Source organism: Panthera uncia, chromosome D4, assembly GCF_023721935.1.
Source record: "Panthera uncia isolate 11264 chromosome D4, Puncia_PCG_1.0, whole genome shotgun sequence".
In the NCBI taxonomy this organism is placed as follows: Eukaryota; Metazoa; Chordata; class Mammalia; order Carnivora; family Felidae; genus Panthera; species Panthera uncia.
In genome coordinates this window covers 85,830,047-85,849,279 of record NC_064807.1, presented here as the reverse complement: position 1 = coordinate 85,849,279, position 19,233 = coordinate 85,830,047, and the positions used below count along the sequence as shown (strand labels likewise).

The following is a 19,233-nucleotide window of genomic DNA, read 5'->3' as shown; positions in this document are numbered from 1 at the left end:
TTTTTTTTCTTTTCCCACTACAGTGCGTTGGTGTTTTTTTTGTTCTTGTCTATCCTGTTGCTTTTCTTCCCCCCCCCCCCCCCCCCCCCCCCCCCCCCCCCCCCGCTTCTCTTAATCCTGAACCGTTGGTTTCCCTTGCTTTGAGATCAGTAGTGCCTTTTTCCTTTATTTTTATTTCTTGAAGATTCTGACATTTTCAAAACTTTTCCAGGTACCACCCAAACTTAATGAACTTAAAGATATTTTGCAGTGTGGTTTAATTAACCTGGTTCCATAGAGTTCTGCTACTGTGGCTTCTAATGGGTTCCTATAACTATTTCCTGCTTACTTTAAAAAGGTTTCATTGTCATGTGGTCTTTTTTTCTTCTTCTGTCCCTTCCTCTTCTTTCCCTTCTAGAGCAGCAGGTTGTTTTTTCTCCTGATTAGCATATTTTCACAAATGGTCAGTGTGTTTTTGAGAAGTCTCCAAGAACTCAGTCAAGATTAGATCATTGTATTTGACTGGAAAAAGAGTCAAGCCTTGGCAGGAAGGGAAATTGAGTTGATTGCTGAGCAAGGTCTCGTTAGCTAACCTGTATTTCCTTTACCATTTCCAGATAGCAAACTAAATTTTGCAGCATTGTTTGAAATTCTAAGCCTTCCAATTCACTCGGGCTCTTAATCTGCCTTGGGAGTAAGAGACTGGCCACCCTGATTGTTGCATATCTAGCAGGCTCTGGAGTAAAGAGTTCCCAGATTTGGTAACTGTGAGACAAAAATGTTTAAATACACGCGCTAAAAACGAATGAGTAGGGGGAGCTGGTAACTGAAAAACAAAAAAACAAAACAAAACAACCCAACAGCTTAGACAGTTTCAGTTTATTGTAACTGTGTCCAACAAAGGAAGTAGACTCGTAGGTTTCTCTGCAAGGGTTTTTCATTTCCACCCTTCCATGGAGGAGAATGATAAACTTGTTGAGGCTGGTGGTGGTGGGGTGGTAGGTATTGGAGAGATGCATTATTGTGCAATATTTCTAAAATGGGGCCCATTTTAGTTCTCAGTTACTCAGAAAAGTCAGGAACGTTAGATACGCGCGAAATGAAAACTTGGGGAGGAGAGGACGTAGTGATTCAGAGGAAAGAGTCGGAACTCCACAATTCAACACAGCTCGTTGGAAATATCTGGGTAGACCTTTGGAACACAAAGAAAAGGGGAGCATCTACTTAAAAATCAACTCTGGGGGCACCTGGCTGGCTCAGTCTCTGGAGCTTGAGATTGTTTATCCTGGGGTTGTGAGTTCCAGCCCCGCCTTGGGTGTAGAGATTACTTAAAATCTTAAAAGAAAAATCAGCTCTCAGTTTACCAACGTTGGGCGGGTGGGTAACAGGTGCTCATCTCCTGTTCCTCTCCAGCACTGGGTGAGATGGATCCTTATAACCTCCATGTGGGAGGCGGAGTCATTGTCTTGAGGCCACCCAGCTAGTGTGTGCAGGAAGCCGGATTGACGCGTGATCCGTGGACCCAACGCCTTTGCTATTATAACCCACTCAGCCGCGACGTTATTTCACGTGTGAGCGTTTCTTGGCCCAACAAGTTGGGAACCACTGGTTTCAGAGATTAGAAATCACTGGTTGCCTGCCCCTGGATTCCTTCCCCAGCCCCTCAGAGCTGCTTGGTCGCTCTTGGCCTCGACTTCCCTATCTGTATCCGGCGCAGACATCGCCGTACCAGGCCCCACTGCCACCGTGCAAGGCCGCGGGGCCCTTCGGGCCTCCGCGGCTGCCGGGCGGTGGGAAAAGGGCAACCCGAGCGAACTCTGGTCGGCGCGAATGGCCACCAGGGAAAAGTATTGTCCTTACGTCCAAATTGGCGCTCGGCGCGGTGGGGCAACCCCAGGCCTCGGTAGAGCACCGCTAATAACGGAGTCCGGCTACGTTCAAAGGCGAGAGGTCGTTCCAAGAGCACAGAACGTGGTCGCTAATAAGAAATAAAAGAAATCGGCAGGGCGAGTTCTCCGGGTTCCGGATCCCGCCGGCCCTCCCGCCACCCTGTGCGTCCTTCTGGACCCCGGCGCCGCGGAGGCCCGGCGGAGGGCGCCCGGCGGGAAGGTGGGCCGGGGGCGGGGGCGGGGCGCGCGCGTGCGCGAGCTGTCAGGCCGGCCCCTCCCCCGGCGTAGCCCCGCCCCCAGCCCGCAGCCCCTCCCTCGCTTCCCCCTCCTCTGGGTCTCCGGGTGCTGGGCGGGCGGGCGCTGCGGCGGCGGCGGCGGCGGCTGCTTCCTCGGGCCATTTTGCTGAGGAGCTTCGGGGAGGAGGAGCTGCCGAGGAGACCCAAGGCGAGGAGCGGCGAGCCAGAGGAGGCGGCGGCCGCGCGCGCACCGGGCTTTCCTCGATCGCGGGGACCTCAAGGGGCGAAGGGATCGCCGGGGAGGGGGACCGGAGAGCCGCGCCCGCCGCGCGGCGCGCCCCTTCCCGCCCCCTGCCTGCACCATGAGCTGGGGCATCGAGCTCTGGGTGAGTGAGGGACCGGGCCCGCCGGGCTGTGGGGGGGTGGGGGGGGGGGGGGGAGGTGCCTGGCGCGCCTGGGCAGGGGGCGCGGGCCGAGCTGCCTTGGTGAAGGCGATGGCGCGCTGGTCCGGGTCCCCGCGGCCTCGGGAGCAGACGCGGGGCTCGGTGCCCCTCGTCGGCCTTGGCCCGAGCGGGAGGTGCGAGCCAGATTCGCCCTTCCCGGGCGAGGGGAGCTGGTGTGGGTCCTCGGCCGCCTGAGAAGGGGGCACGGATCCGGGTCTCCCCGGCGGCCTGAGCCGGGGGTGCGGGTACCCCCCCCACCCCCTCCAGCAGCCTGAGGAGGGGGCGCGGATCTGAGACCCCAGGCCGCCTGAGCAGGAGGTGCAGATCTGGGTCCCCCCTACTCCCTAGCGGCCTGAGGAGGGGGAGCGGATCTGGGTCTCCCCGGCGGCCTGAGCAGGGGGTGCGAATCTGGGTCCCCCTACTCTTCAGCGGCCTGAGAAGGGGTGCGGATCTGGGTCCCCCCAGCGGCCCGGGAAGGGAGCACGAACCTGTGCCTCCTCCCCAACGCCTCGCCCCGGTGCTTGGGAACGGGGTGCGGATCCAGGTCCCCGCGGCGGTCTGGTCGAGGGGCGCGGGCCGGCCTCCCTGTCCCCCGCGCCCCGAGCTCAGAGTGGTGTGTGGAAAAAGCAGCCTTAATCCCTCGCGTCGAGTAACCGATGCGCGACCGACCGGCTTCGAGGGGGCGTGGAGGCCGTCGGATTTTCGGGGCTGCGTGATGCGTTCGGGCGCCCCAGCCGCGGGTCCCTAGGGCTGTTCTCCCAGTGGAAGTGCGGGCCGATCTGGCGCTCCTCTCGGGGGCGGGGCGGCCTCGGCCCGGCCGGGTCCCAGGTCTTGGGTTTTGGGGTACACGGGCGAGACGTGGTGCGTCTTCCCTCTCGGGGCGAGGACTTCTGACCTGTGGCGGCGCGGGGCGCGCTCGTAGTTCTCAAGGAGCAGCTCAGATCCTGGGTTTGCCGCGGGGACTGCGGCGTTTGGCCTGGAGGGGAAAGTAGTTGGGGGGAGATGTCTTCAGGAAGAGGCATTCGCGGGGGAAACCGTTCTTTGACTGCTCAGAGGAAACAGTTTAACATGGGGAAGGTTGGCGGCGAGGGGCGCCCTCCGAGATCCTCCAGCGGGGGCTGCCGATGGGTAAACAGGCAGCGAGGTGTCTGGAAACGGCGTCCCCGGAGCGGGGCGAACTGGGGACGCCGAGGCAGCGCGCAGGCCCTCCCCGGGGAGCAGAGGCTGTGGCCGGTGGGATGGAGCTGGTTTCTCCGCCTCTCTCTGGATTCCTGGGGAAGTGGCCGGGCAGGGGATGGGCAGTACGGTGGGGGGGCGGGGGTGGGGGGGGGGGAAAGGAGGAGGAGAAGTGGATGCAGTCTCAATCATCGCCCAGAAATGTTCTCAAGAGGAGACCTTTCCCCATGGTGAACTCCAAAGGGCCTCCTTTCCGAATTCCATTTGTAAAGGGTGTGGAGGAGAAAAGTGTGGGGTGGTGGTTGCTCTGAGCCGAGGCCAAGAAATCTCGCATCAAAGTGAAACAAGGTTGGAGCCGCTATAGAAACGGAGCGCATCCTCCCTTAATTTTTTTTTTTTTTTTTGGCTTTAATTGTTTTTACATAACCATTTCTCCGGCTCAGAAGCAGCTACTGTTACTGATAGCAAAATCCTGAAGGCAATAGCTGCCTTCAATTAGAGCGATTCATTTGATAAACATCCTCTGTCCAAACGGGCTCGAAATTTCGGCCGATGTTTACAAACACTCATTTTAAAAATAAAGTTAACCGATGGTTTTAGGTATTTGCAACATACCTACTTAGGCAAAAATCTATCCTTTTAAGTGCCGTGTTTCTTTCCTCTTCCACTCCTTGTCCACTCCTTTTGGCTCTTTTTAAGCTTATCTGGGGCGGGGGGAAACAAATCAGAAGTAAATTTTATCCAGATAATAGAAATCCTGGCACGATTTCTTTTTGCACTGGTTCAGACAAGAGAGAGGGATTAAGGAGGGGGAAATGCAATCTATTTTTAGGCGAAACAGGTTGGGTTAAAGGGACTGAACACAGTGTGGCCGTTTCAGTGGTGTGAGTGAATGTCCTAAGAGGTGATCCGGAGAGAGGAGGTAGCTGTGGGAAGAAAATGGTGGGTTAGCCCCAATCGCCTGCCTTGCTCTTTAGAGGGCAGAGGGGTGGGAAAGACAATTTTGCCGAAAACAAATAGGAACTGGAATATGTATGACATGCAGCCTTGATTTCCCAAGTAAATTGGAGGGGTGGTGGGTAGGGATGTTGATGAAGCACGAGTGGGGGGTGGGGTGTGCTGGTAACTGTTGAAGCTGGGCCATCAGCATCAAAGGACCCAGGATACTCTTGCTACTGTACATGCTGGGAATTTTCTATAATAGAAGTAATTGGAAAAGGTCGTTAGGGAGTATATGTGTACTACTTGGAATTTTTTCTTTTCTTTTCTTTTTTTTTTTTGCTTGATAGATTGACAAGGAAGAACACATCAGTTACCGTTTTATACGTGCACGTATATGTCGGTGAAGAGTTACCCCTAAAAACCATTCCACTCGAGTGGGGGGGGGGGGTTTGTCCTTGAGTGGCTGAGAGTTTAATAGAGGGGAAAAAAATCAACACGTTATTTGCACTAATAAGAGAAGTGAATTATTGGAGTTTTAAGGTGAAATGCCCAGGAGTATAAGAGCAACAAAATGTCTCTTTTCAGTTGCTTTATTTTATTAGTATAGGAGATTTAAGAAAAACTTTGGAATAATGAAGGATTCTGAAAAAGAACCCTCCAGTCCTTCAGTGGTAGGAGACTGGGTGAAGTACAGGGGTGGGCAGTGTCCAGCAGTCTGGCACAGAGCAGGCATTGAGGGTTTTCCTTGAATGGTGGCTTGGACTCAGGCACGCGGGTAATAAGATAACGACGGGGTTGGGGCGCCCGGGTGGCTCAGTCGGTTGAGCGTCCGCCTTCGGCTCAGATCATGATCTCACGGTCCGTGAGTTCGAGCCCCGCATCGGGCTCCGTGCTGACAGCTCGGAGCCTGGAGCCCGCTTTGGATTCCGTGTCTCCCTCTCTCTGACCCTCCCCGGTTCACGCTCTGTCTCTCTCTGTCTCAAAAGGGAAAAAAAAAAAAAAAAAAAGATAACGATGGGGCGCAGAAGCCTAAATTGTCAGAATTACGTCTCTAGGTGGGGTGAAACGGCGCTATGGTTTGGGTGGCCATGAGTTATTTGTAACAGGTGCTTGCAGTTTTCACAGACCTTCACAAATACCACCACGTTTCTCACACATTTTAAGACTTTAGCCAAGATCCACACAGGCCTTTAAAACCCACGGGTTTCTAATGGGTCCTTTACACGCGAGGACTGGTCTCCACACATGTCCTCCTTTTCGGTGGAGTGAAACCTTTCTCTCTCTTCTTTACTTTCATATTCCAGGAAACCTTGAGAAATCATACAATGTTCAGGAAGTTATCATACCACTGTAAAAATGAACTCAGACCCGTACTTTGTAATAACTTCATTGGATCGTTTGTATTTAAATTGAGGCTTTCTATTTTTGTATCAGAAGGTCATAACAAAGTGTAAATGGCTGCTTTAAAGTGGTTAGGGTATAATTAAATCGTTTCTGTACAACTCTTCACATTAGTCCCTTTTATTTTTGTTGTTAAAAAAAATTTTTTTTAAGTTAGACTCCACGCCAGAAATGGGGCTCGAACTAAGGACCCTGAGATCAAGAGTTGGGTGCTCTACTGACTGAGCCAGTCAGGTGCTCCCCCCGCCCCATACTATTCCCCTTTAATCAATCAGAACCTGACACAGAGCTGGATCCCACGACCCTGGGATCATGACCTGAGCCAAAATCCAGAGTCGGACGCTCAACAGACTGAGCCACCCAGGCGCCCCTCCCTTTAAATTAGTTTTTAATTTTTTTTTATTGAACAGCCACTGTGTGCAAGACACTGATCTAACTCCTGTTATATACATTGAAGGATATCTACTTGTTTCAGTGAAAGCATTGAAGCAGGTTTTAACTCTAGTCTGCCACATCAGAGTCTAAACAGAGATTTATGTTTCTAAGAATAACCAAAATGCGTTTACTCAAGACTTTGTTACAAAAGGTAATGTGAAGAGGGTTAAATGGATTGCCCTGATTTGTTGACACTGTGACTGGTCATGGGAGAAATGGCCAAGCAAGAATTTCTTACATTTGAATGGTTTTTTTTTTTGTTTGTTTTTGTTACTCAGTAGAGGGAAGTGACAAGTTACTGAAGTGTCACTTCAGATTTTTATTTGCTCGCTCATTAATGCAAAGTATAAATAAGCCCGTTGGAAATTTTAGCTTTCTTCATAATGATTCTACTCTCTGCTGCTAACAAATGACTAAGTGACAGAACCTACTTTTGTTATCTCTCAGCGGCCTCTCTGCCATCATCATTTCTTTACTTTGGTGCTAATAAGAAATAGACTGGCCCAAATGCCAAAAGCAAGAAAACAAGCAGCGAGACTGAATAATACCTATTGGTTAACATAGTAATCCCCTGTGTTGATTGTGTGTAATTAAAAAAAAAATTTTTTTTTTAATGTTTATGTATTTTTGAGAGAGAGACACACACAGACACACACACACACACACACACACACACACACACACACAGAGTGTGAGCAGGGGAGGGTCAGTGGGAGGGAGAGGGAGACACAGAATCCGAAGCAGGCTCCAGGCTCCGAGCCATCAGCACAGAGCCCGACGCGGGGCTCGAACTCACAGACAGTGAGATCATCGCCTGAGCTGAAGTCGGCCGCTTAACCGACTGAGCCACCTAGGTGCCTCTACTGTATGCAATTTTTTAGCCTAAGTTTCCAAGACATTGCCAGGCACGTGATGTACATTCAACACTAGAAGAAATATGGTGACTGTGGGATGCAGTTTTTTCTTTTTTTAATTTTCTTTTTGACGTTTATTTATTTTTTTGAGACAGAGAGAGACAGAGCATGAACGGGGGAGGGTCAGAGAGAGGGAGACACAGAATCTGAAATAGGCTCCAGGCTCTGAGCTGTCAGCACAGAGCCCGACGCGGGGCTCGAACTCATGGACCGCGAGATCATGACCTGAGCCGAAGTCGGCTGCCCAACCGACTGAGCCACCCAGGCGCCCCGGGATGCAGTTTTTTAGAGGCAGCCATGAAAGAGCGATCTACCAACTGTACTGAGAACAATGCCCGACTCACAGTAGGAGTTAGTAAATACTTGCTGAATAAATGAACGAATCCTTGTTGTCCCTTTTGTTTTAACATTGGCTTTTTTTTTTTTTTTTTTTTTTTTTTTTAAGTAATGGGAGGGTAATTTCCCCACCTTTCTGCCCTCTGGCAGTTGTAAACATGTCTGATAATTCTAGGCGTCTTTGATTTATTTATTTTTTAATAGACTTCAGTTTTTAGAGCCATTTGGGTTTCACAGCAAAATTGAGTGGGAAGTACAGAGATTTCCCATAGGCCCCCCCCCCCCCCCCGTTCCCCAAATTTCCCAGCCCCGGGACCCTTTTTTACTTTTTTTTTTTTTATTTTTTTTCAACGTTTTTAATTTATTTTTGGGACAGAGAGAGACAACAGAGCATGAACAGGGGAGGGTCAGAGAGAGAGGGAGACACAGAATCGGAAACAGGCTCCAGGCTCCGAGCCATCAGCCCAGAGCCTGACGCGGGGCTCGAACTCCCGGACCGCGAGATCGTGACCTGGTTGAAGTCGGACGCTTAACCGACTGTGCCACCCAGGCGCCCCGTACCTTTTTTACTTTTAAAGTAAGGCTTGAATGTTTCTCTCTTCTCTGTCGTTCATGCTGTTTATGCCTGCTATGCATGTGTGTGTTCATTATAAGAACACTTGCCAGAGTGTTAAAATTGTACACTAGACACTACCGATCCCTTCTTCATCTTGAGGTAATTGACTTAGTAAGTTCCAGGTTTGGGAGATTGATGAGTACCTCTCCTCACTGCAGAATGCTAAATGCAGGGCCGTGTTAACGACAACTCCTAGACCTTCTGCTCTTTATTCTTAATGATTCAGAGATTTCCATTTGGGATAAAACATAGCGAGACCAACAGGGGAGACATTCATTACTCTCAGATCGGTGGGGAGTGGAGCAGAACTGCTTCAGAAGACACACGAAATGGAGTTTAATTCTGTCATCCCTGCCTTGCCATTAAAATAGGCTTTCCCCAGGGGCGCCTGGGTGGCTCGGTCGGTTAAGCGCTCGACTTCGGCTCAGGTCACGATCTCACAAGTCCGTGAGTTCGAGCCCCGCGTCGGGCTCTGTGCTGATGGCTCGGCGCCTGGAGCCCGCTTCGGATTCTGTGTCTCGCTGTCTCTCTCTGCCCCTCCCCTGCTCAGCTTTGCCCGCCTCTTCTGGTTATGAAACAAAACAGGGGAGGTCTGGCAGCCTTAATTCCCTCATCACCTCCTTGTCCTCCCTACACACTAGACATCATCCTGAAAATTTCGTATAAACTGCATTTTTGGTAGGTGACGCTGTATTTCAGGTACCGCAAAAGAGTTTTGTAAACGCCCGTGCTCGCCGTGCGACCACGTTAAACTCGCGCTGTACGTCGGGGCGACACGGAAAACGCTCTTTGGAGGTCTATTCAAGTATCACCCACTACCTAGCTAAAGCTAATATTGTGTTTCCTGCATTACTCACACTTGTTTCATCAACACCGCCCACATTGAAAAACAAGGCTTTATTTTGACACTTAAAAACTGCAAGCTACCAAGAATCCATGAATGCCCCAGGAATTAATCTAATTAGATTTTAGAACGTGGGTGTGAAATCTGGAATCAGTGTAATGAAATATTTGTTTCCTTTTTTAGTAACACGTACTGGTTTCAGCCTAGCGATATGTCTAGTTAAAAAATGTTAAAATCGGGGCACCTGGCCAGCTCAGTCGGTGGAACGGGCAACTCTTGATCTCAGGGTGGTGAGTTCGAGCCCCGCTTTGGGTGTAGAGATTACTTAAACATAAAATCTGTAGGGGCACCTGGCCGGCTCAGTCGGTTGAGCGTCCGACTCTTGATTTTGGCACGGGGGGTGATCCCAGGGTTGTGGGATCGAGCCCACGCCAGGTTCTGTGCCGAGCGAGGAGCCTGCTTGAGATCCTCTGTCTCTCTTCCTCTGTCCCTCGCCCAGTTTGTGTTCTTTCTAAATAAATAAATAAATCATAAAAAATGTTAAAATCATAAAAGGCCATGTATGTATATTATATTAGAGAGTTAATTGAGCGTATACAATGTTCCTTAGTCTTGGTCTTCCAATTGGACCAACTTTCAACTCACAAATCTCATCCAGTTTGTAAGTTGTCTGTTAAATTCACGGAAAGCTCAAACAACTTCAGTTGTTCCATACTGGAAATAGATTCAAACCACCACCCCCCACCCCCAACAACGACAAAGAGGTGAAGCTTCCAATTTCTTATTGCAAAAGTTATAATACCTCTTCACATTTAATCTGTAATATCACAATAGTTATACTGCGTGTTTTTAATTAATTAATTAATTAATTAAATGTTTTATTTAGTTTTGAGACCGAGAGAGACCGAGCATGAGCAGGGGAGGGGCAGAGAGAGAGGGAGACCCAGAGTCGGAAGCAAGCTCCAGGCTCCGAGCCGTCAGCACAGAGCCCGACGCGGGGCTCGAACCCACGAACCGCGAGATCGTGACCTGAGCCGAAGTCGTAGGTTCAACCGACTGAGCCACCCAGGCGCCCCGACTGTGTGTTTTTGAAAATGTAGAACGTGCCATTCTCGTCAGGAGAATGAAATTTTTAACAATTGGCTCTTAGGCTAACACCTGTGGCTTTAGTGTGTACAGTTTAGCAGCTACCGTTTCTGTTTGTGCTTCTCTACTCTATGGTTTATGTAAGCGGAAATAGTTTATAAATTGTATAAATTCTATAGTTCTTGTGGTATTTTCACCTGTGCACCGTGCCCCATTGTCCTACATGCTGTTGAATGGTTATCATCAACATTGCTGTTTATTGAGAGCTTATCATCTCCCGTGTCCTGTACAAATTATTTTCCATCAGGGGCGCCTGCGTGGCTCAGGCGGTTGAGCGTCCGACTTCGGCTCAGGGCATGATCTCACAGTTGGTGAGTTCGAGCCCCGCGTCGGGCTCTGTGCTGACGGCTCGGGGCCTGGAGCCTGCTTCGGATTCTGGGTCTCCCTCTCCCTCTGCCCCTCCCCTGCTCACACTGTGTCTCTCTCTCAAAAAAACAAATAAAAACAATTTATTTTCCATCCATCACCTCATTTAATCTTTCCAAGAATCCAGTGAGGTAAGTACCGTTCATGCGAGCGTCTGGGAAGAAGATGTTGAGAAGGAGTTAAGAGTGGAGAGTTTTATTAGGAAGTAACACCCGTGAAGAGAAGAGGGAAGGGTGATTGCGAGGAGGGGCCACTGGACCAAGATGCAGCCTGACAAAAGTCTCTTGCAGGCCGGTGAGGAGCTCCAGGGCGAAGATTATCCATTGAAGCAATTTCACATTGGACAGAAGTGGCTAGGCCCTCGTACTGCCTTGCACATTCGTTGGCCAAGGGCCGCCCCAAGAACGGTGTGACCTTGGCTGCCACCTTGGTCCGTCTTTGGTTGGTGGTTGGTTGCCACAAGAAGACCGTGACCTTGGCTCACAAGATAAGGCAGACCCCAAAGGAGGCTGTCTGCTACACTCCTTGCAGCTGGGCGGTGCATCCTTTCTGGAAGCCGGATCTGAGTGGCACATCTCTGCACCGGCCATGGCCATACCCTTATCGTCCCCTTTTGTGAGAGGAGGTTGAAGCTCAGAATGATAAAGTAACTTGCCCAAGTTCACGGAGTAGAAAGGAGGGGTGCAATTCCATACCTGTGGGATACAAGAGCCCTCTTCCTCAGCCTTCAAACATTTTTTAAGTTAAGGGCTGCCTGGCTGGTTCAGTTGGAAGAGCCTGTGAGTCTTGATCTCAGAGTCGTCAGTCGAGCCGCACGTTGGGCGTAGAGATTACTTAATAAAAAATAAAAAATGGGGGCACCTGGGGGGCTCAGTCAGTTAAGCATCCGACTTCGGCTCAGGTCACGATTGCCTGGTTCGTGGGTTCGAGCCCCGCGTCGGGCTCTGTGCTGACGGCTTGGAGCCTGGAGCCTGCTTCGGATTCTGTGTCTCCCTCTCTGCCCCTCCCCCGCTCGCGCTCTGTCTCTCTCTCTCAAAAATACAGTAAGAAGAAAAACATTAATAAACAAAAAAATTTAAGTTAATGTCTTCAAAAATATTCTTGTTGGAACTTTTTATTAGGGACATTTTCAGATCTACTTACAGGAAGTATTATTGTGAACCCTTTGTAGTCATCACCCAGCTTGAAGGTAATCAATAATGTTGGCATTCTTCCCGTCTTGGCCCCACTGGGTGTGTTTAGAACCCTTGGTCTTTCCCCCACGTATTTAAAAAAATTTTTTTTTTTAACATTTTTATTTATTTTTGAGACAGGGAGAGACAGAGCATGAACAGGGGAGGGTCAGAGAGAGGGAGACACAGAATCCGAAACAGGCTCCGGGCTCCGAGCCGTCAGCACAGAGCCCGACGTGGGGCTCGAACTCACGGACCGTGAGATCATGACCTGAGCCGAAGTCAGCCGCTTAACCGACTGAGCCACCCAGGCACCCCCCCAAAAACATTTTTTTTTTAATGTTTATTTTTATTTTTGAGAGAGACAGAGACAGAATGCAAGTGGGGGAGAGGCAGAGAGGGAGGGAGACACAGAATCTGAAACAGGCTCCGGGCTCTGGGCTGTCAGCACAGAGCCCGATGCGGGGCTCGAACTCATAGATGGCGAGATCATGACTGGAGCCGAAGTTGGATGCTCAACCCTCCGAGCCACCCAGGCGCCCCTCCCCCACGTATTGTAACGCTGTTCAGCCCCTCCCCTTTTCCCAGGAACCAGGCAGAGAACCAAAATTCTTCTGCCCATCTTTTAAAATCTGAAGACAGAAGAGAACCCAATGGTTAAGTGCCCTGGACACCTTTATTAGAGGATTTATTTTTTCAAAGTTTTTTTTTTTTTTTTTTTTTTTTTTTTTTTTTTTTAATGTATTTGTATCGAAAGAGAGAGTGCGAGGAGGGAAGGGGCAGAGAGAGAGAAGGAGACAGAGAATCCCAAGCAGTGTTCCATCTCACAAACCGCTAAACCGTGACCTGAGCCAAAATCAAGAGTCTGATGCTTGACCCACTGAGCCACCCAGGGACCCCTATTAGAGGCTTTAGATGTCTCCTTTCATGACCTAAGAAGGACCATGTGAGCTTCATAGCTTTCCCCGTTTTATAAATGAGCCTCAGAGAGGTGAAGCGACTTAACCAGACTCACCTAAGAACCCTGGAGTTCATGCTTCAGGTTTGGCTTTGTTTGTTTGTTTTTCGGACACTAGACAAATGTAGTCGTAAAACTGCATTTTCCGTATTAGTAGCTTGCAATCCCTTTTCTGCCCACCACTCGCTCAGATGTCCCCAGCATCGATGTATGTTTTGCTTTCAGAAACCTTTGCTGTTAGTCATATTGGGAAGCACCGAGAACCGGTGACTCACGGAGTTAAGCGCTGCAGCCCCAGCAGAAACTGGGATGAATGAACCTTAGACCAGCAGGTGTCTCATGCGTGTCTAGTGGTTCCCTCATTCTTTCAAATCCAAAGTTATTTTTTTTCTCTTTTTTAATATAAAGAAATTAATTTGTAGAGGTATCACTTTTTTTGTAATTTTTTTAAATGTCTGTTTATTTTTGAGAGAGAGAGAGAGAGAGGGACAGAGTGCAATCAGGGGAGGGGCAGAGAGAGAGGGAGACACAGAATCGGAAGCGGGCTCCGGGCTCCGAGCCATCAGCACAGAGCCCGATGCAGGGCTTGAACTCACAAACCGCGAGATCATGATCTGAGCCGAAGTCAGACGCTTCACACCCCAAAGGTGTTAATCTTAAGATAACATTAAGTTCTGATTTCCCGTCTAACAAAAGTACGTCTTATCGAAAAGTATTTGTGTTATGGTTGTTGAAAAGTTTTGTTGATCAAATTGAGAAAGAATGAAGAGGTTATAGATATTGACCATTTGGGGGTTTCTGGCCGTCACATGCAGGGCCTTCAAAGTTTTGGTTCTTGGAGACTAAGAAGCTAACCCTTTCCCCTCCTATCTACAGCAAAAGGAAACGTGGCGACTTTTTTTTGTTAATTTTTTTCGTTTTTATTTATTAAAAAAATTTTTTTACATGTTTTATTATTTAATTTTGAGAGAGAGAGAGGGACAGAGTGTGAGCAGGGGAGGAACAGAGAGAGAGATGGGAGACACAGAATCCGAAGCAGGCTCCAGGCTCTGATTTGTCAGCACAGAGCCGGACGCAGGGCTTGAACCCAAGAACCGTGAGATCATGACCTGAGCCAAAGTTGAACGCTTAACCGACTGAGCCCCCCGGGCGCCCCGAAAACGTGGCACCTTTAAAGGGAACCGTTCCCTTTATACTTGTGTGGGCACAACCAGAACTGAGAGCAGGTTCCTAAAATGCATTAAAATACCCAACAGGTTCTTGGGAGAAATGATGTGGGCGTTCCCACGTGAGAGAGAAAGCATAGCAGAGCTCAACTCGGCCTTCGCGGATTGCCTAACCTAACCCTCATTAGTGTTGGGCAAGCCCTCACATTTCCCTTCCTTGGTTTCCCCACCCATAAAATGGTATGATGATGCTTTCTTCCTCTTTGTGAGAAAGCAGAAAGGTAAGTGCTTGTTTGTAAAGTGCTTTGAGATGGTTCGATGAGGCGTGATGGGTAAATACAAAGTAGTATGGTGATGGGAAGGAAAAAAAAACGACTCTCTTTGGGAGCCAACTGCAGAATCACCCTGCTGCAAGCAGGACTCATGAAAAATGAGCGATTCACTCCTTGCCTTCTGGTTTTCACGGTAAAGTCTTTGTCCTTTGACCTAAAATTCTCTTTACGTGTTAACAATGAAATAAAATAATAGGAGGAGAAAATGCCTGGAAATCCTGGCTTTGGAAAGAAAGTCTGGACTTTAGGAGACCAGGCGTGTTTATTACTTAAAAAAGTTTTTGTTTTAACATATAGAATGAACTCCATAACACTAACCATACTAATTTTTAGCAATATACGTGGGTCTACTTAAGATATAAATTTAATGTTCCCTCTCCAGGCGGAATAGTTCTCTTTGGCTCTTATTACCACATTTTTTCTTGAAAGTTATTCTTACGGGGCGCCTGGGTGGCTCAGTCGGTTGAGCGTCCGACTTCGGCTCAGGTCATGATCTCACGGTCCGTGAGTTCGAGCCCCGCGTTGGGCTCTGTGCTGACCGCTCAGAGCCTGGAGCCTGCTTCCGATTCTGTGTCTCCCTCTCTCTCTGACCCTCCCCCGTTCATGCTCTGTCTCTCTCTGTCTCAAAAATGAATAAAACGTTAAAAAAATTTTTTTTTAAAGTTATTCTTACAGATCACGAGAAAAAAAAAGTTGTAATTAGGTACGTTAGGTAGACTGTGGTGATCATTTCACAATATATACAAATATAGAATCATTATGTTGTACGTCTGAAACTAATAATGCTGTATGTCGACAATTATTTACTTATTTTGAGAGAGAGAGAGAGAGAGAGAGAGAGAGAGAGAAAGTGAGCAGGGGAGAGGCAGCAAGAGAGAGAATCCCAAGCAGGCTCTACGCTCTGCACAGAGCCCCATGTGGAGCTCCATCTCACCAAGATGATAAAAGACGATAGACTCAAACGCTTAACCGACTGAGTCACCCAGAGCCTCTCTATCTCAATTTTTTTTTTAAGTTATCCTGAAGTGACATTATTTCCCCCCAAAAGCTGGATGTTTGCTGCCTGAGACATCTGATGAATTATGCTACCTATCAGCTTAGTTTGAGATTGACTTCTTTCTTTTGTTGTTGTTGTTTTATTTTTTATTTTTTTAAATTTACATCCAAATTAGTTAGCATATGGTGCAACAGTGATTTCAGGAGTAGATTCCTTAGTGCTCCTGACCCATTTCGCCCATCCCCCCTCCCACCACCCCTCCTGTGACCCCTCAATTTGTTCTCCATATTTATGAGTCTCTTCTGTTTTGTCCCCCTCCCTGTTTTTATATTATTTTTATTTCCCTTCCCTTATGTTCATCTGTTTTGTCTCTTAAAGTCCTCCTATGAGTGAAGTCATATAATATTTGTCTTTCTTGGACTAATTTCACTTAGCCTAATACGCTCCAGTTCCATCCACGTAGTTGCAAATGGCAAGACTTCATTCTTGTTGATTGCTGAGTAATACTCCATTGTCTATATAGACCACATCTTTATCCATTCATCCATGGATGGCCATTTGGGCTCTTTCCATCCTTTGGCTATTGTCGATAGTGCTGCTATATAAACATGGGGGTGCACGTGTCCCTTCGAAACAGCACACCTATATCCCGTGGATAAATGCCTAGTAGTGCCATTGCTGGGTCGTAGGGTAGTTCTATTTTTTTTAGTTTTTTGAGGAAACTCCAAGCTATTTTCCAGAGTGGCTGCACCAGCTTGCATCCCCAGAGATTGACCTCTTCTTAACAAAGAACACAAAGAAGCTTAAAATTTTTTGCACTAGGATAGGTATATATGGAAATGACTGGCAATGTTTGGGCAAAAAAAATTTGGATTTTGTTAGTATACGTGTGCATGTAAAATATATTTTTCACTATAACGCTACATGTTTATTTTTATTCATTTATTTCTTAAGTAGGCGCCGTGCCCAATATGGGGCTTGAACTCAAGGCCCTGAGATCAAGAGTCAGATGCTCTACTAACTGAGCCAGCCAGGCATCCCACTATGACTCTAAGTTTTAATTTTATTATTATTATTATTTTTAATGTTTTTATTTATTTTTGAGAGAGAGACAGACAAAGCACGAGCAGGGGAGGGGCACAGAGAGAGGGAGACACAGAATCCGAAGCAGGCTCTAGGCTCTGAGCTGTCAGCACAGAGCCCGATGTGGGGCTCGAACTCACAAACCGCAAGATCATGACCTGAGCCGAAGTTGGATGCTCAACCGACTGAGCCACCCAGGCGCCCCAATTTTATTTTTATTATTAAAAAAGATTTTTTTTTTTAATGTTTATTTTGTTTTTGAGAGAGAGCATGAAGAGGGGACGGGCAGAGAGAGAGGAAGACACAGAATCTGAGACAGGCTCCAGGTTCTGAGTTGTCCGCACAGAGGTCCAACGCGGGGCTCGAACTCATGAACCGTGAGATCGTGACCTGAGTCGAAATCAGACACACAGCTGACTGAGCCACCCAGGCGCCTCTAAATTTTTACGTTTAAATTTTACTTGGCCTTAAAAGTAAGTGATCTAGTATTATTTGTTCTGTTTTGTGAAAACCATTGTTAGTCTTTCGATGAGGATTGCGTTAAATCTGTAGATGGCTTTGGGCGGTATGTAAATTTTAACAGCATGGGGCTACACCAAAATAAAAAGCTTCTGTTTAGTGAAGGAAACACACGAAACACACACGAAACAAAAAGAGTGGGAGAAGATACTTGCAAATGATATATCTGATAAGGCATTAATACCCAGACTATATAATGAATGTGTACAACCCAGCACCCCAAAACCCACAAATAATCTGATCAACAAATGGGCAGAGACCTGACCGTTTTCCCAAAAAAGACATAGAGAGGGCCAACAGACCCGCGAAAAGATGCTCGACATCACTAATCGTCAGAGGAGGGCAAATGAAATGAGATATCACCTTACACCTGTGAGAATGGCTAAAATCAAAAAGACAAATAACAAACGTTGGTGAGGATGCGGAGGAAAAGGAACCCTCTTGCGCTGTTGGTGAAAAGGCAAATTGGTGCAGCCGCTGTGGAAAACAGTACGGAGGTTTCTCAAAAAATTAAAAATAGGATTACCGTATGACCCAGCTATTCTATTACTGGGTATTTACCCCCAAGAAAACAAAAACTCTTAATTCAAAAAGATGTATGCACCCCTAAGAATGAAATCTTGCCATTGAGAGACTCTGGATGGACCTAGAGGGTATTATGCTAAGTGAAATAAGTCAGAGAAAGACAAATACCATATAATTTCACTCATAGGTGGAATTTAAGAAACAAAACAGAGAGAAAAGGGATAATACCGAATCTCAAATACAGAGAACAAACTGGTGGTTCCCAGAGGGGAGGCGGGCGGGGGCCGGGGGGGCGGTGCACCTGGGTGACTCAGTTGGTTAAGCATCTGACTCTTGATTTTGGCCCAAGTCGAGATCTCACGGTTCGTGGGATCAAGCCCCGCATCAGGCTCTGCTGGGGCAGCACAAAGTTTGCTTGGGATTCTCTCCCTCCCTCTCTCTCTCTGCCCCTCTCCCCACTCACGCTCTGTCTCCCTCTTTCTGAAAATAAATAAACATTTAAACAATTTTTTTGCTAGGTAAAGGTGATTAAGAGTACACTTTCCATGATGTGTGCTGAGTCGTGTATAGACTTATTGAACCATTATACTGCATATATTGATGCAGATATGATGTGAATGATGGAGACATCCATACTTTGTCCACAATACCTATTTTTGGAGCATCTCCTAAGCGCCAAGACGTGGTTCTTGTCCTTGAGCAGCTTGGAAAGAAGGCAGGTTGCTGTAGACCCGGCTGTGTTAACAGGCTGATTGGACTCATCATGTGGGGGTACAGAGCCCCTCTCAGTATTACTTTTATATGGGTGGAATTAGGCTAGAATGAACTTTCGGGGGGGCCTCGAATGCCTACAGAACACCTAGTAGGGTCTGTCTTGAGTAGCGAGCCGGGCGATTGGGAGGATGAGCCCAGTTCACCACTTTGGCTTGTGGGTTAAATAGCCTGTCAGCTTCCGGTCCTTTTGTAACCCCGTTGGGCCTAAAACCAAAACCTACGGTTGCTTCTTTCTGGTCCTTCGTTTCTGCGCAGGTGGTACAGACCGGACAGGGGTTGGCCAGCGTCTGTACCCCAGCTTTCACTAAGCTAACGGATTTGCTAGGCCTGGAGGTGACTCACGCTAACCAAATTCCCAAGACTGACGGAGAACTCAAAATGCAGATTTTAAATTTATCAGGAGGGGTATATCCAGAGAGAGGCCAGTGTTTCCTATATGCCCGGCTGCACGTTTTCTCCCTGTGGGCTAATCTAGGTGGAGGGCGGGATTCCACACAAAGTTTCTTGGAGAGCATACAGTCAAGATAGATTTGGACACATTTACTGGCTCGTGACAGCAAGCTGTGGAAACCCAGCCCTTCCAGAGGGGATAGCTCCACATCAAGGGTAGAATAAAGCCCATTTGGTACGTGCTGTGGCGATGATTCCTTTTTCTTTAATCTGTTCTTTCTTGAGAGAGACTGCAGGGTATTCGATTACGTTTCGACCTGTTGACTTCCAATTTCTGTTCAGTCTTGCATTCGTGAGATTATATCCAGGTACCCAAATTGGATATTGGGTGTTTACCGTCTTCTTACGTGGCAGCTTTTGCCACACTGGCAAGTCTGAGAATTTATTTTATTTTATTATTTTATTTTATTTTATTTTATTTTATTATTTTATTTTATTATTTTATTTTATTTTATTATTTTATTTTATTATTTTGTTTTATTATTTTATTTTATTTTATTTTATTATTTTATTTTATTTTATTATTTTATTTTA

At 47.6% G+C, this 19,233-nt stretch overlaps 1 protein-coding gene and 1 long non-coding RNA gene across 7 annotated transcripts in view; one reads left to right on the top strand and one right to left on the bottom strand.

Moving 5' to 3' along the window:
• Positions 1 to 839: 839 nt before the first annotated feature.
• Positions 840 to 2,101, bottom strand: LOC125922594 (uncharacterized). Its single transcript, XR_007457704.1, has 2 exons — positions 1,840 to 2,101; positions 840 to 1,171 (listed from the first exon to the last, which is right to left on the bottom strand). It is a non-coding gene; the product is annotated as an uncharacterized LOC125922594 (long non-coding RNA).
• A 255-nt stretch (positions 2,102 to 2,356) lies between these two features.
• FNBP1 (formin binding protein 1) overlaps positions 2,357 to 19,233 on the top strand; it is a 140,846-nt gene continuing 123,969 nt past the window's right edge. For all 6 annotated transcript variants that reach the window (XM_049630175.1, XM_049630203.1, XM_049630193.1 and 3 more), the window contains exon 1: positions 2,357 to 2,490. In XM_049630175.1, coding sequence (XP_049486132.1) covers positions 2,467 to 2,490 — 24 coding nt within the window. In that variant the 5' untranslated portion in view covers positions 2,357 to 2,466. The remainder of the gene's footprint in view (positions 2,491 to 19,233) is intronic.